The following is a 17,267-nucleotide window of genomic DNA, read 5'->3' on the forward strand; positions in this document are numbered from 1 at the left end:
AGCATGAGAGATCAGCATGATCACCTCCCTCCCTTTTACAGATGGGGAACTGAAGTATAGAGAGATTAAGAGACTTGTCCAAGGTCATATAGGAAGCCTGTGATGGAGCAGGGAATTGAACCCTAAGTCTCCATACAGTGCTTTAACCAGAACCCAATTGCCCCTAGGAACAGACAATGTGCATTACATTTACCATTCTACAATATTACAACACAGCACAAGAGGAGAAATGGCTGAGGCTGGGATGAGGAAGCTCCTCTGTATTTAATTGCCTGGGGTTTTTTTGCCGGGAAAGTTAAAGATCAGAAAGAGATGAATACACCAGAACTAATAAAAGCTTGCATCCTGCAAGTCCCCAGCTCCAGCTGCCATCTGCTGGGTCTCATAGGGCTCCTCAGCTCTTGGAGAAATGCAAAGATTTGCTGTGCTACTCCTGCACTTGAGGGACTGCTTTTCCAGAAGAAAACTTGCTTTGTTGGACAGTTTCTGTTGCAAGTTGTGTTACCAGCCTCACAGTCATCCCTGCAAACCCTAAGCACTGTTCCACCTTGTCTCAGGGGTCTAGGGATGCCTGTCGGTTATTCCTCTTCATGGTGTATAATGAGGATTTGAGAGATACAGGTTTCTGGTAATGGGGATATATTGCAACCATGGTCTGACATACAGTCAGTTAGTGACAAATTATGTCAATGTAACAGCAAGTCCACCTCCCCCCTCCTCTTCCATGTCCTCCGACATGCATAAACACAATGCAATTGTACTTTTATCGTTTCCTTCAGGGACATTTTTATCCGTAGCCATCAGTGCTCCAGAAAACAATCTGTGCTGATCTAATGAGTAATTCCCATCAAACAGCAAAACTGAGGCATGGAATATTAAATTTCAGCAGCTACATGAAGGTAACATTCAGAGCCGTGTAACATTGTTTCTGATGCCAATTGAAGCTTGCTGACCTGAAATGCATCCAAATTATACACCGCAGTAGGAAGCTCGACCAGCATCGAAAAAGGGTCTGTGACTACGTACTCAAATGCTTATGCCGCACAGTTAAAAAGTAAGCTTCACCACCTCAGTGAATGCCATCTGATTCTCATGTGAGCATTGACTGGAGTACCTGGAGACTCTGTATGGATAGCAATGAACTTTCACAATTTCATGGCATTATCCATGTTCACAGTGCACATAAAAAGCCCTCTGCAAATCAACGTGGGGATGCCTGAAGAAGCCGATCGTTACAACTCAGTGGGTCAGCCACAATTCAGCCATTGTTTTGTATTTTAGCGATGGCTGAAAACACCAGCCACACACTGCAAGTAAAGGTAAAACTGTTGCCTTGAAAAGCTCTCACGTTGGTTGCTGAAATCTACAAGGGAAGGACAGACAGAATTCTACTGCTTTTCTTTGTGAATACGTGGTGTGCCATTATATATTCCTTCCCCTCTCCTTCCTTTCATCCCTAAACCAAACACATCGCAAAGCACCAGTATCAGCCATGCTGGGCCACATGCCAGGAGAATTAATGAAGTGGCGTAATAGCTCATATGGAGGCCCAATGGTTGCCGCCGTGCTTAAAATGCATCTGCAAGGCGGGGGATCACAGCATTGCGGTGTTCTGTTTATTACAGGCATGTCTCTTCCATTCCACTGATTTCTTTATTAGTGCATTTTAGGGCAGCAACATGGGGGTTCACTCTGCTTGAGGCACTGAGGTTTGAATTCCAGCACTGCTGATGGAAGGGAGGTCTCCCTTCAAGGCGAGGATGCGCTGACAGTGCCATCCACTAACAATCACGGGATCCTTGCTGAGGGGTTCCCTAGGAATCTGAAAAATCCTGGAAGGCAGTGTAAGATTGTTTGGCTGGGGTGGGCGGGGTGGAGAAAGAGAGAGAGAGAAAGTAAGAGAGTTTTTTAGAAGTATATAGCAGTGTTGCAATAACTGAAGTGAGAATTTCATTTTTTGCCGGAGAAAGTAAGTTTAAGAACAGCAACTAGCAGTGAAATAGAGCCTCACAGTTAGACACAAGTGCACAAGTGTAAAGGAACAGGTGGATCTCAATCAACAGGTATTTGTCCACATCACAAACATCACCAATTATTCATTCATGCCTGGCATCCTTTACCCAGGAGAGGTTCAGGACTGTAGAAATCAGAGTGGAATGGGCCAGCATGGAAATGCAATGGCAGCCTTATGAAAAGACCCAAGACTAAAATGGCTGAATGTCCTGATGGAGACGCACAGACATAGTTGCGAGGGAACTGAAAATGGGAATAGCTGTGGCTACTGCATATCCAGACTAGCATAGTTGTGAGGGGAGGTTTGACTGGAAGAACGGGGACTATTGCAGGTCCGGACTGGTGTTACGCCGTGCGGGACCCTCGGTACTGCATCTGCAGACGTGCTGAAGGCAAGGAGTGAACTGAGCTGCATGGGAAGAAGCGTAGGAACCAGCCTGCACTGTGCATTGCTCGAAACACTGAGCTCATTGTGGTAAGAACCAAATTCATACCAGAATAGGGAATGAGTGTCGAGTGAAAACGCCCTATCTGGGCAATGCAGCTGTTTTTCAATCTGCCGCTTGTTTGATGAAACGCTCCAATTTAAAGTGGAAGCTCTTAGTGACCTTTCATTGGACAGCAACCGTGGTCAGGAAATCAATTCCATACGACGACCAGTAGGTGGTATCAGTGTACAGCAGGTTCCACAAGTGGTGAGTTTAAGTCAGTTGGGTTAATCTACAGCTGAGTCGCTGCCAGCACTGCCAGGGCCCTGAATAATGGGGGATCTCATTCTTACGTCTTTTAGTGATTTTTGAAGAACATTTAGGGATCCCAGTATCCAGTTTTTATTTAAAATATTTTTTAGTGTTTATTTTTGGCTGCTTTATTGTCATGGAATTTCCCAGAAAGACTGTGATTTCTAATGGGTTTAAATATGGATGGTAATGGTATAAACATGATCAGAAATCAGCTCCTCCACTGACAAATCAATGCAAGAGATTTTTTAAAATCTTCCATCTCATCTTATTGTTTGTATCCTACCTCCCCACCTTGTGTGTAACCACAGGCCCATACTCAGGAATTTCTGTGTGTGTGTATGGGGTGTGTGTGCTATTTTTGTAAATGTGCACCTCAATTTTTTTAAATATAAGAGTTCAAAATAGTCATGCAACAAGTGTGCATAAGAGAGGCTAATGAAAAATGTGAGTGGAAACAGTGATTGGTAAAATAATTTGGTTGTAACATACTAAAAATGTATTCAGTAATAAAGGTTTTATAGAAATTACCTTCTGGGATCTTGCTGTAATATTTGTAAGTGAAAAAACAATATTCCAAAATACTGCAGTCTTTGTTGCAGTGAAATTATGACTTGTCACGATTATATGCATGGTTAACTATTTTGTCTTGGTGACATTAGTTGCCAATTTAGGATAATGTGGCTTGTGTCTCCATGATAGTGTTTAGAGCTGGTTGGAACTCTGGGATGAGATAATCAGCGTGGAAGTTCTGTAAGCTCCTTGCTAGTCATTTCTTTTGTTTGCCAACAGCCAGCGGGAAACGACTAACCCACTTCATCTGTTTCCTCCAAACTGGGACCCATCGGCACTGCCTGATATAGGGTACAAGGCAGGGATGTTAAATTTAGATTAACTGGCTAATAGAAGAGTCAATGCAATTTGCATCGACTATTCAATTAGTCGATAAGGGCATCTCTGCCCCAGGGCTGTTGCTACACTTCAAAGGAAAAAGTGTGGCAGGGAGCATGGGGCCAGTGGGAGACTCAAGCAGTCCCCCGCTGGCCCCATGCTCCCCACAGTGTTTCAAAGCAGCAGCGCCGCATGGAGCCCAGGGTCAGTGGAGGAATCCCCATGTGACCCCGGGCTCCATGCGGCACTGCTGCTTTGAAATGCTGTGTGCAGCCCAGGGCCAGCTGCATGCCCAGGGTGAAACATACCCAAAATGACTAAAAGAAAATGAAAAACTTAAAGAAAATTCATTTTGGTTTTGTCAAACATTTTGATTCAAATTTTGAAAAAAAAAATCTCATAAGTGTCTTAGGTTCACATCAATCTCCTCTCCCCCTTCAGGTGTGGGGGCCAAACAGGTTTGGGCTACAAGGGGGAGCCAGGAGCTAACAGGCAGGCAGCTCATCTGGGTTGGTGAGGGGGCAGAGAGCTGGTGCACAGCTCAGCTGAGCTGCGCGGGGAGGGGCAGGAAGACAGCACAAGGCTCAGCTGAGCTGCGGGGGAAAGAGGAACGGGAGCTGGCACACATCTGGGCTCAGGGGGGGGAGGCAGGGAGCTGGTGCATGGCTCAGCTGGGTTGGGGAGGGTCTGGGAACTGGCACTTGGTTCATTTGGGCCAACTTCGGGAACTGCGAGGGGGGGGGGTTCATTTGCACCCTTTGCAGCCCCCCTGAGTACAGGCCTGAATCATGCAAAACCCAACTTCCTTCCATTCTGGTGCTTTTTGCTCCTGAGCAGTGAAACTGTGGGAAGAATGAGCATAAAGTGAGACCAGAGATGTGCAGCTGAGAGTCTGAGTAGCACAAAATTCCCTTACAAATCACTTACATTTTTTTCTCCCCGTGTATTTTTTTAAATCTACGTTTGAAAAATGATCACGACTGTGTATCCATTTTCAGTTCCCCAAGAATATTATATGGACAACGAGAGACATGCCAACATTTTCAGTAGTGGATTTTGGGTGTCTCAGTTTTCATGTCTACCTCACATAGCTTAACAGGGCCTGGCATTCACAAAACACTGAGCACTCACCTGCTTAAAAACCAGGCCTCTTTAATCTCTCTTATGGATTTACTGTTGTACAGAGGAAAGCCAAGCTTGAGGTAAGTGACCACAACTGAAATCACTGGACCATCTGACATATACATTGGTAATCTCGCCCCTACACACACACATGCATGTGCGTTCACCCTTTATCCCACAAAGAAAGTGTTAGCCCAAAGCTGGATGTGTCCAAATGCATCTCTACTTGGAGAGGGAGAAGCTGTTCCAAGACGTCTCTTCCAATCTCTGATCTCTGTTACACAGTCTGAGCCACTCACCCACAGCTGGTTTCTAACAAGCTGTCCCCGACCTGCAGTGACGCCATTCCAAAGTCTGCTATCCGGATGTTGTTCTTTTCATCTAGCAGCAGGTTTTCTGGTTTTAAATCCCTGTGGCTGTGGAGAAAGGATTGAAACATGGGTTAGAAGAATTCAGGGCAGCTCTCCTTCCCCAGCATCTGTTTATTTTATTTCAGACAAGTTCAGTTTTCTCCTCCTGGGGCAGAGGAACACACAGTCTTTGGAATGCTGCAACCAGCAGCTAACCATTACTGACCCTCTGAGGGCCTGAACCTGCCAGGCCCTAAGATGTGCTGAACATCCTCAGCTCCCTTTGAAAATGAAAGACGTGCATGGAACTCAGTTAGGAGTGGGATCTCAGAAGGCAGTCAGGGCTGGGATATCATAAACCAGCCCATGAAAGCAGGAAACAACAGTATCAACATGGTCTGTGGATGGAAGAAACGTCAGTGACTGATTTTCAGGTAAAGAAAGTCTGTCATATGCCTTGCTCCTCTCCCTGCCCAATAGAGCCTCTTTTTAGGAGTTGCTTGCCTAGGCATGGGGCCATAGGTAATTAGTTGGCATGAGACATTCCCAACAGGGGATGGGCAAGGTGGTGCTGACCTTTGGATACTGGGTCATGATCCCCAGGTGGGGAACTCCCACTATGGATAAAAGGTATAGATACCTGTCCCCGATCGTGGCGGGGAAAAACTCTCCCAAAAAACTGGGGACCAAACTTGTTGAGTCACTGCGACTTTAAATCCCATGCTCCCCTTTACACCCCACCCCCACCAAACATGGCAGGGGAAGAATGTCCCCACCGGCCTTCCATCTGAGAAAAACAGAAAATACCGGACATCATATATGTCTGGTATTTTCTGGGTTTTTTTTTTACCGGACAGGGGCAACAAATACTGGACTGTCTGGGAGAAAACCAGGCACTTGGCAACCCTCCTTGTCCCCACTCATCATCTCCTCTCTTACCCATGTCTGGGGCAGTTATGGAGCCACCATCTCATTTCCATGTTAGTTCTCATAAGTGTTTGTAACTAGCTCTTATCTAGCCTAGTAGTTAATTTTTAAAAATTTGGACAACAATTTGGTCAAAATTTGTGAGGTTTTTGTCAATTTTTTAAAATTGTGTTTGAGTCACCAAGATGACAAGTGCATCTTAACAACAAGGACGGGTTTTATGAGGGAATTCCTGTTGCCCATCCATGGTCTCTGCTTCGGTTAGGCTGAACATGTGCCTTTTGGGCCTGGGTGAGAAAAGGGCCAACTCTGAGACTAACTCTTTCTGCAGATAAGAGGGGCTCTTTCAATAACCAATCAGAAAATAAACCTACTGGAATCTGGGGTGAAATTACTCAGCAGGAACCAAAAAAACAGTCGCTGTCAGCAAAGGTGAGTTTTTATGACAAGAACTACAACCAGAAACCAAACGATAAATACCTCAGCTTGAAGGTCAAACCAGTCCAGTGACACTTAGGTCAGGTCTATCCTACAGGAAAAAGTCGACCTAAGATATGCAACCCTAGCTACGAAAATAGCATAGCTGTAGTCAACGTACTTTATGTCGAATTTCTGCAGCATCCTCACTGTGGGAGGTCAATAGGAGAAACTCTCCCGTCGACTTCCCTTAACACCTCACAAGCTGGTGGAGTGCCGCAGTTGAAGGGGGCACCATCAGTGGTTGATTTAGCATACCTTTACTAGACCCGTTAAATCGAATCCCATGAGATTGATCTCTGGAGCGTCAATCTCAGGGTAAGTGAAGACAAACCCTTAGTGCTGACTTCAGCCTTCTCAAAGGCATTATCTCCCCTTTCCTCCCTTTATCCAATACTCATATAGTCCTGCTGATGAGAACAAGCACACGGGGAGAGAAGTTCAGCATTTCCCCTAGACCTTGTTGCAGAAACATAAAGGCTACGTCTAGACTGGCCACAAATTCCGGAAAAGGGATGCAAATCAGATAAGTCAGCATAGGGAAATCCGCGGGGGATTTAAATATCCCCCGCGGATTTAAATAAACATGTCCGCCGCTTTTTTTCCGGCTTGGGGAAAAGCCGGAAAAAAAGCGTCTAGACTGGAGCGATCCTCCGGAATAAAGCCCTTTTCCAGAGGATCTCTTATTCCTACTTTAAAGTATTGCTCTGCAAGTATTGTATAGAAGTAGGAATAAGAGATCCTCCGGAAAAGGGCTTTATTCCGGAGGATCGCGCCAGTCTAGACGCTTTTTTTCCGGGTTTTCCCCAAGCTGGAAAAAAAGCGTCGGACATGTTTATTTAAATCCGCGGGGGATATTTAAATCCCCCGCGGATTTCCCTATGCTGACTTACCTGATTTGCATCCCTTTTCCGGAATTTGTGGCCAGTCTAGACATAGCCAAAGTATATTATAATATTTTGGAAATTACCCTCTTTGCGTTCCAGGTCAGGCATCTAGAAACACCAATTAGAAAGGCAGCCCCCAAACAATTCAGTTCAGGTTTCATGTAAAACGCAGTGTGTGCTGCAGTAGGTCACATTGGGAGCACTAGGAAGCTCTACTCAGACCTCCAGCAAAGTGGGAAACATTCAATAAAACTGCTAGTTCTTTACCTTAAAAACCAAGACTTAACCCCTAATGTTTAAAAAGTGTTTGTACGTGTAATTACTATGCTGCCATTCTCATGCCTTATTGATGGGGGCAATGAGGTAACAAGATGACTGAGTGGTAGCATTTGTATCTGTAAATAATGGCAAACTGGAGGGCACTTTGTAAATCAAGCCCTTTGTGTATTACAGTCTCCTGGTAACCTGGGACACCACAAGAATCAGACATGAAATGAATACCAGGATGCACTTAACCTTTGGTCGGATACCTTCAGCACATTCTAAAGCTTGTGAATGTGCAGTGACAGCCCAGGAAAGACCTACGGGCATGTCTACACTAGGAAATTATTTCAAAAAAACTTATTTTGAAATAATAACTACTGAATAATGATTTTGAAATAGCATGTCCACACTACAGGGAAGCCTCAACATTAATCCGAGGCAGGCTCCTATAGTGTATGTCTACAGTATGGAACAAAGTCGAATTATGATACTCAACTTCAGATACGTTAATTGCATAGCTGGATCGAAGTAGCTTATCTCAGCTTTTGGCGCTGTCTACACTGCAGGAAATCAAAGGAAGAACACTCTTCCTTTGTCTTCCCTTACTCCTTATGAAAGCAGGGTTATCAGCATCGACCAAAATAATCAGCCCCTTATTGCCAAATAATGGGCTTGGTAGTGTGGACACTCCTCTTGTTATTTCGAAATAAGGGGAGTTACTTCAAAATAACTCCTTAGTGTAGACCAGGGCTATTAATGCTGCCATCCAGGACAATGGTCTCTGATAGGTACAAGTTGCTTACACATGGGTCAGATCTGTTGCTTACACATGGGTCAGATCATAATGAAGGACACAGAGGAGAAGCAGCCAGGGTCCTGAAGTGGGCTATGGCAGTTGGATAATAATGAGATGACAATGCATTATTTAATTCCTGTTCTCTAACTGGAATCCAGGATCGAGCTCATCTTGCAACTGAGTGCTGGGAAGGTTTCATCTAATGGAGAGCTGGATTAAAGGTTTCCTGTCTCAGCATTAGGCTATGGTGATGAATGACAACAGTGCTTGCAAAGTAAGTGTTGTTGATATAATGAAAGGTAACTGGAAACCTCTCAAAACCCCAGGCAGACTGTGTGTCCTTCTGTCTTTTGCAGTGGTTGTCCTTGTACCAGTCTCAGAGGCTTTTATTCAGGGCTAGTGTAGGCTTGGCAGAACTCTGGTGGGTTGTTTTTTGTATACTTATGACAGATAATATCTATGTTTATTTCATAGGGGTTTTTAGATTTGTATTTAAATTTACACAATTGTGGGAAATTATGAGAAGATCAGTCAGGTATGTAATGGCAATAGATGTTGAGATTCAAAAAGTAAAAATGTTGTGAACCACTACAACACAAATTGTCAATATAACACCAAAGTATTGAAAGTACGCATCCTTAAATCAACAAAAAACCCTCTTTCACTATTCATTCCTTAGTACAGGAGTTCTGAACCTTTCTAAACTACTATACCCCTTTGAGAAGTCTGATTCATTCTGTGTACCCCAAATTACACCCAGAGCCGGCCCAAGCCATTTTTGTGCCCCGGGCGTGCGGTGTCACCCGCAGGTGTGTGGCGCATGCGTGGCCCTGCCCCCATCCGGCCCGGCAGCACCGTGCGATGCCCCTTACAATCGGGCATCCTGGGCTATCGCCTGGTCAGCCTGTAGCTTGGGCCGGCTCTGATTACACCTCACTTAAAAGATACTTGCTTACAAAATCAGAGGTAAAAATAAAAAGTGTCACACCACAAAATTGCTGACTTTCTCAATTTTCCATATATTTATAAAATAAATCAATTGGAATATAAATATTGTACTTACAGTTCAGTGTATAGTATATAGAACAATATCAACCAGTCATTGTCTGCATGAAATTTTAGTTTGTTCTGACTTTGCTAGTGCCTTTTTTGTTGTTCTAAAATGAGTCAAATATCTAGATGAGTTGATGGACTCCCTGGAAGACCTCTGCCCATTCACAGAGGTATAGGTACCTCTGGCTGAGAACTACTGCCCCGACTCCCTTTGTGACAAGCCTAATTCAAAAGTCTGCATTGTTGTATTTTCACTCTAATAGGTTTTCAAGCAGCATTTTCTCACTTTGCCTATCCGCAAATTTCTGTTAACATTGATGGAATTTTTTTGGTTGATTTGTGGAAGGTGAAATCGATGTTTACTGACATTTGCTGATAAAAATCGAATCCGTCCAAGCCTATTTATATGCCACAGAGGTTGGGGATGCCGCTTTTTGTTAAATTCGGTCTATTAGATGACTCATAAAGATGAAAGGCTAATAGCACTGGTAAGAACTGTGCCCTCTGTTCCCAAACTCTTATAATATAATATATGGAGACATACCATAGAACTGGAAGAAACTTTGAGAAGTCATTGAGTCCAGTCCCCTGCCCTCATAGCAAGACCAACTACCATCCCTGACAGATTTGCCCCGAATGGGCACCTCAAGGACGAAACTCACAACCCTGGGTTTAGCAGGTTAATGCTCAAATCACTGAGCTATCCTTCCTCCCCCAAATCCAAATCTCCCAAACTCTTAGAACCTCTCCCTCGTAATCCCTACCAAATTCATGGCCATGAAAAACTAGTCACAGAACATGAAGTCTGGTCTCCATGAAGTCATGGGGGAGACCGGAGTTTCTCAGATTGAGGGTCCTAACCCAAAAGGGAATTGCAACAGGTGTCAAGATTATTTGAGGGGGAGATGGCAGTATTGCCATGCTTAATTCTGTGCTGCTTTAAGAGCCGGTGACATGAGAGCGGTGGCTGCGGGCTGAGTGTCCAGCTCAGAAGTCAGTGCCTTGCCAACAGCAGTGCAGAAGTAGGGTCGGCATGCTGTGCTATTGCCACCCGCACTTCTGTGCTGCTGCCTTTAGAGCTGGATGGCCAGAGAGTGGCACCTGCTGACGGAGTGCCCAATTCTGCTGGCAGCAGCACAGAAGTAAGGGTGGCAAAAGCACACCATGTGATACTCACTGCTGCTCGCCAGATGCCCAGCTTTGGAGGTAGTGCCGGCACGAGCAGCAGCATGGAAGTAAGGAGAGCAGTGCTGCGATCCCCCTACAATAGTCTTTCGACCTCCCACACCTCTTTTGTGGGTCAGAACTCCTGTAATTACAACCCCATAAAATTCAGATTTAAATAGCTGAAATCATGACATTCATGATTTTAAAAATCTTTGCCATGAAACTGACTAAAACGGACCCTGAATCTGGTAGGGCCCTACTCATGACTATTCATCAATATTTTTCATTCCTGACCTGCATTCGACTCTAGTATTCCAATCCTCTCCCTCCCTCTTCAGGGGATACTATGCAGAAAGCATAAGGATGTTTCACATATCTGATAGGTTTTAATATGTGAGTGGAATGATACGTAAAAGAGCGCCACCTCCTATTAGTTCATATAAAAGCCATATATGCCCAGCATGTGCTGCATATATATACTTTACATATGTAAATGAATGAATATAGTGCTGGTGAACAACTTGCAGACTGAAATCCTGTGTTAATCCTTTATTTTTTTCCTGAGAAAACTATTTGCAAAATGCTTTCAAATATTTTTCCTGATTTTTAAAAATTTTGTAAAATTTAAATTAAATTTAGACATTTAAGTTTTACCAGCTCTATAGTTAATCAAACATGGGGGAAATGAAATGAACATTTTCCCCAATTTTTCTCCTTTACTCAAATTTTTAAATGTTGAAATTCAGAATTTCATCAACATTTCAAATTTTTTTTTAAAAATTGACCAGCTCGGCTTCATTCATAGATGACATGGACAATAGGCAGCATTGAGTCTTCTTGTACAATATCCCCTCAGGACACCCAAATCTGAAAAGCAAGGATCACTATCTAAAGGGCATAGTTAATCCATTGTTTGTGCCTGCTCGGCTCTTGGCCTTTGCGAGGATGCCAGTGACTAACAAATATGATGGTACAATAAATGGTCTGATAGCACTTTATAGACTAATAAAACATGTCGATGGTATCATGATTTCTCTAGGAAGTGAACTGGTATCATCACCACATTACTTTACATTAGACACTGGAGAGCCTTCATGTAGTTACAACTGTGGGTATGAATGATGGAGGCCAAATATGAGCTTAAAACAGAAGGCTCAGGACTATTTCTTAAGCTTGGATTCATCCCCATTATGAATGGTCCCATGATAAACAAACTCTCCCCTCTCCCCATGCCTCATATCTACCAGCCTTTCCAGTTCTATAATTTTTCACAATAGGAAGGAAACATAATATGAACTCTGAAGTAAGACTTATCCCCAGTCTCCTGATAGTGAGGTCTCTCCATGAGACCCTTTATAGCAGGGGAAAGTGAGGGGTGCTCTCTATGAAAGAGGGTAACCATAGCTCACTAGTGGCAGATATATCTTCTCACCCCACTCCCACAGCTACTGTTTCCTGGCTAGTGGGGTTGTGGGAACTGTAGAACTTTTATCCACAACCTGGACTTCATTCTTTAAATTAGACCAATTAGAAAAATTTGATACCCGTGAAATAGCAATACATAAATAAATGTGCCACTCCTTTTCATTAGGGATGTGCAGGAGGCTGAGATAGAAAGGAAGTTACCCTGCTCTGCCCCTTCCTACTCAGACATAGGGCAGCTTTAGTGTTTTTGGCTTGCAGTAGTACTCAATGCATTGTAATGGAAAATTCAGTCCCCTCTGTTGGAGTTGCCTTGGTAAAGCCATAGAGGGATGGCCCACACCACAGCTGACTCTTTGGATGCCATTGTCGGGGATGGGGTGGCATGGGCATGAAAGGAGCCCCTGACTAACAACAAGACTGCCTCAAACAATCTCTTTGCCCCAGACAGCTAGCAAAATAACATTAAAGGAAATGATTGGCCCTGATTCTCTCCTGTGCCAACATACACTTCGCAGTAGAGAGAGGGAGGGGCTGTCAGGGGCTCAAAAATTCAAATGTCCCAGCCCTGGCCCTGACTTAACCCTATTGGGAGTTACAGTTGGGGAGTTTTGTTTCCTCCAGTTCCTTTCTCATCCTGTTACTTTTCCCTCAATATGCCCAAATGCCAGTGCAAATTGCGTATCTTATTTTGATGCTATTTTGAAATAGCTTATTTCATCATTTGGCATTGTCTACATTAGGGATGTTAAATATTGGTTAATTGAATTGTTGATTAGCCTCATGAATTCTTATCAGTTAGTTGACTATTCTATAGTCCCAAGGCAGCCACTGTCCAGAGGCGCGCGGGGGGGGGGGAGGGTGGGAAGGGAGAGGGTCTGTGCTCTCAGACGAGCCAGAACTGATCTGGGCTGCCTGCCCGCCTGGCTCCTAATACATTTTAAATGCAGAGCCACAGTGGGGATAGGTCCAGGACCCAGTGCAAGCCGGGACTGAGCTGAGCTGCTGGCCAGGCTGCTAAAAAATTTACTGGCAAAGGGTGGGGGGAATACTGGCAAAGTGTGGGGGGACCTATACGATTTTGCTTATTGGTTAATCAGTTAATAGATTATACTATTATATCCCTAGTCTACAAATGCTAAATTTTGAAAGAAAGTGCTATTCTGAAACGTCCCTTACTCCTCGTAGAATGAGGTTTACAGGGACGTTGGAATAGCGAGCCCGAAATTCTTGCTATGTAAACACAGGATAACTATTTTGGAACACTCGGGTATCCTGAAATAGCGTTGCAGTGTAGACGTACCCTCAAGGATCAGCTGCTACTGGGCTGAGCACGGTACACACATATGACAACTAGACAAACCCTGCCCCAAGTGACAAAGTTCTTAGTTATCCCTGTGATGTCTCTTTGTACTGCTCACGCAGTGTTAAGGGGATAGAATTGAGGCTGAAAATCTGGACCACAAGGGCAGGAACAGGATTGTTGCCACTGGAGACGGGACCCCTGCTCTGCATTTGCATTCCCCAACCTTGCTCTCATCAGCTCCTCCAAATGCCCAGGTTAGAAATGAGAAGGCGTGTGAAACAGGGGGATGTCTGCTATAATTTGCTAAGAACCCAGCAGCCTGGATGGCCTAACACATTAATATTCAGAAAGAACTCTCCTGTGCCAAAATGAAACAAATCGAAATAAAACCTCACCACATGTGATAATTACTTGGCATTTAATGGAACATTGCCGAATAAATGAACTTAATTTGGTCCTCTTCCAGCTGATCTCTCTGACTCCATGTCTTACACGACCTGTGTCACCTCTTTGCTCTGCAGGTGAATTGAGGACTCGTTACCCTTTCATCGTTCTAGAGGTCGAAATGCCCTAGGGCTTTCTCCACATTGGCTGGAAAGAAGGATTAAAGAAAGCCGCCTCTTTGGTGAACAAGCAGGGAAAATTCCCCTACAGCGAGCTACATACGCTGAGAAGGAACATGAAAGAGAGGGATGCCGCACGGCATAAAAGAAAGCTTGGTATAGTCCTATCTAGGCTAGTAGTATAATGCCCTGAGCCCCTTCGCCAAGACAACGGAGCAAGCAGCCAGCTACTAGAGCCTGAAAAAGGCAAGACTTCTGGAAGGTGCGTGTGAAAGAGAATGTCACAAACCACGCAATCACAGGAGGGTACACATTGTCTGACAGTCTGCAAGGGACTGCTGTAATACACGCACACAGACCCACAGACGGAGACATGCATAGACACATGGCACCAAAAGGGTGCTAAAAAAATTCATGCGAAGCGAAAGAGGGGTGGTGTAAGCATCCCAGGATTCCAAGGAGGCTCCAGGGGATGTAGTGTACAATTCTGTGGCATGCAGGAGGGAGAAGAGCAGAAGGATCTTCATTTGCATACATGCTTCATTGCTCCTCAACCACTGACTGTTCACACTTGCTCCCCAGTCATGCTCACTGATGCTCTCCAGGTGGCTGTCAATCTCCCCCTCACTCCATTTGTGAGGGTTCTGCTCTCCTACTCTCCGAAAACTAACTCATCTGTACGGCAGGCAGCAGCAGCATATTGGTGACGCTGGGTTTAATTTACACCTTTTACTGTCATCCAGAGCAGACAGCAGATCTTGGAGGTAAAGACAGATTTGTGGAATATTGAGCCCAGTGGAGCTATGCCAATTTACACCAGCTGATGAACCGGCCCATTATTTTAAAGTGATTTCAGAGCTGAAACATTCATATCGGTTTCTATGACAACTCTTTTTAGTTCACAGATTTCTAACCCAAGATACCCTTTAATTGGAGATATTGCCGGTCATTTCTAATACACAAAACCTTAGCCTCTTCACAAATGTTTTGCTAACTGACCCCTGAGCACCCAATAAAGTTAGATCACAGAATAACTATCCAACAGTATGCCTTTAAAGAGTGCTTCCCATACTGCTGAGTCTGCGTGAATAATTTATTATTAATAATTAATAATAATGAGGAACATCATTTTTTATTTACATGAGCACCAAAAATCTTTTTCATCTCATTTTCTATTGCTCCTGGAAACTTAATAATGGTTCCACAACTGCTGTGAAATTGAGATTTGTATGTGTACCCGTTTCCATATAAAGAAAAATCTATGGTATATCTTAATTAATGTTGCTCTGTTCTACTTTCTAACAATTTCATCAAGTTCTGTAAAATTAGTAGATACAGTTAAGGTCAGGGGGGAAAACGGATAACTTTTAGCATATATTCATAGATTTTAAGGTCAGATGGGACCATTAGACCATCTTGTCTGATCTCACCCAGTTATGCCTGTACTAAGTACATGTCTTTCCTTCATTTGGGGCAATTTGTTTGAGAAAGAAACATGTTAAAAGTTATTCTCTTTTCTTCAAAGAAGTATAAGGAAGTATCCCTTCAAAGTTTTAATTATGCCTACATTTAACATGGTTCCTCCTTGTACTTATATTAGGAGTGCAGTATGGGAGGCAGATGACTAAGGATGCAAGTGAGTAGTGGAGTCAAGTACTAGACTATTCGCTTCCACCCCCACTTGCTGCCTCTATATCAGAGGCAGCAAGGGAGATGGAAACAGGAGCTGGCTTAAAAGCTGGCTCCCCCCAGCACCATGGTGGGGAGGCCGCAGAGTGTACTGGGAGAATTCCAGTCCCTTCCTAATCTCAGCCATCCTGCTGCCCTGTCCCATGCTGGGGAAGGAGAGCAAGAGGCATGCTTGGTGCCCCGTTCATGTGCATGGGCACAGTGGCTTTTGTGCTGGGCTGCAAGAGGGATAGAAGACACCCAGCTACCACTTGCTGTGGGGAAAGGTACAGTCCTCACTTTGCACCTTGCTTGAGGCAGGTGGGATGCACCCCAGCTCAGGCTGGGAGCACCATGCATGCTGGAGGGTCTTGTGCCTTCCTAGGGAAGCACTATTATATTTATTTTTTTCATTTTTTTACTAAAGTTGTAGGTGAGGGTAGGGGGAAAGGGACACTGAAGATACTGTGCGCAGAGACACATAGGCTGTGTCTACACTGCACCCCTTTTCCGGAAAAGGGATGCAGATGAGACAAGTCGGAATTGCAAATGAAGCGGGGGATTTAAATATCCCCCGCTTCATTTGTATAAACATGGCTGCCGCTTTTTTCCGGCTCGGGGCTTTGCCGGAGAAAAGCACCAGTCTAGACAGGATCTTTAGGAAAATAAACCCTTTTCCGAAAGATCCCTTATTCCTGATTTTAAGAGGAATAAGGGATCTTTCGGAAAAGGGTTTATTTTCCAAAAGATCCCGTCTAGACTGGCGCTTTTCTCCGGCAAAGCCCCGAGCCGGAAAAAAGCGGCAGCCATGTTTATACAAATGAAGTGGGGGATATTTAAATCCCCCGCTTCATTTGCAATTCCGACTTGTCTCATCTGCATCCCTTTTCCGGAAAAGGGGTGCAATGTAGACACAGCCATAAGGTGTAAATCTGGCCCTGCTTGCATGTTGACAAAGAGTTGTGCAAGAAAGGCACTAATAGGTACGAGCTGATCCATTTTATATTGATATCACAGGCCAATCGAGAAACAGAAGTGTGGTTGCTGACCTTGACTGCGTATTTGCTTGCTTCTCAGTCTGTAAACAAAGTTTTTCATGTGAATTTCCCTAATTTATAAAGCCACTGCAAACTGGAGCCAAAACATAAAATACCGTTAAGAAAGGGTCTTACAAAGAAAGATGAGAATGTTGTGAACACAAAGGCCGCAGTGTGAGTTTAGCTTTGGAAAAATGTCAATATTAGATTACTTGTGGCCACTGCAACCGAGCAAATCTGTAGTCATGTGTAAAACACACAGGACACTACCTAGCAAAGAACGTCACTAGTAGTTGACACAGTATTTTTTAATTGCCAATGCTGAAGTCAATGTTAATATTGAAGTAAAGAAGGCCACTGGAATCTGACAGATTTGCTGGCATGAACATGCATAGGTTGCTGGACAGTAAATTACGTCATCATAATGTTAACGCAGCACTTAGTGAATCAGCTGCCATGGACAAAGATTGCTGCTGAGTAAACAATGCGGCCCTGCTATTTCATTCCCACTACACTTTCAAACTGGCACAGCTCAAATCAGTTATGAAATAAAACTATTTTTTCTAAGACATTCCAACATGGAA

The 17,267-nt window shown here is 44.1% G+C and overlaps 1 protein-coding gene across 8 annotated transcripts in view; it reads right to left on the bottom strand.

Moving 5' to 3' along the window:
* Positions 1-17,267, bottom strand: part of BRSK2 (BR serine/threonine kinase 2) — a 502,819-nt gene that overhangs the window by 113,376 nt on the left and 372,176 nt on the right. For all 8 annotated transcript variants that reach the window (XM_075928205.1, XM_075928203.1, XM_075928209.1 and 5 more), the window contains one exon: positions 5,066-5,182. In XM_075928205.1, coding sequence (XP_075784320.1) covers positions 5,066-5,182 — 117 coding nt within the window. The remainder of the gene's footprint in view (positions 1-5,065; positions 5,183-17,267) is intronic.

The sequence above is a fragment of the Pelodiscus sinensis genome, chromosome 4 (assembly GCF_049634645.1).
Source record: "Pelodiscus sinensis isolate JC-2024 chromosome 4, ASM4963464v1, whole genome shotgun sequence".
NCBI classification, from domain to species: Eukaryota; Metazoa; Chordata; order Testudines; family Trionychidae; genus Pelodiscus; species Pelodiscus sinensis.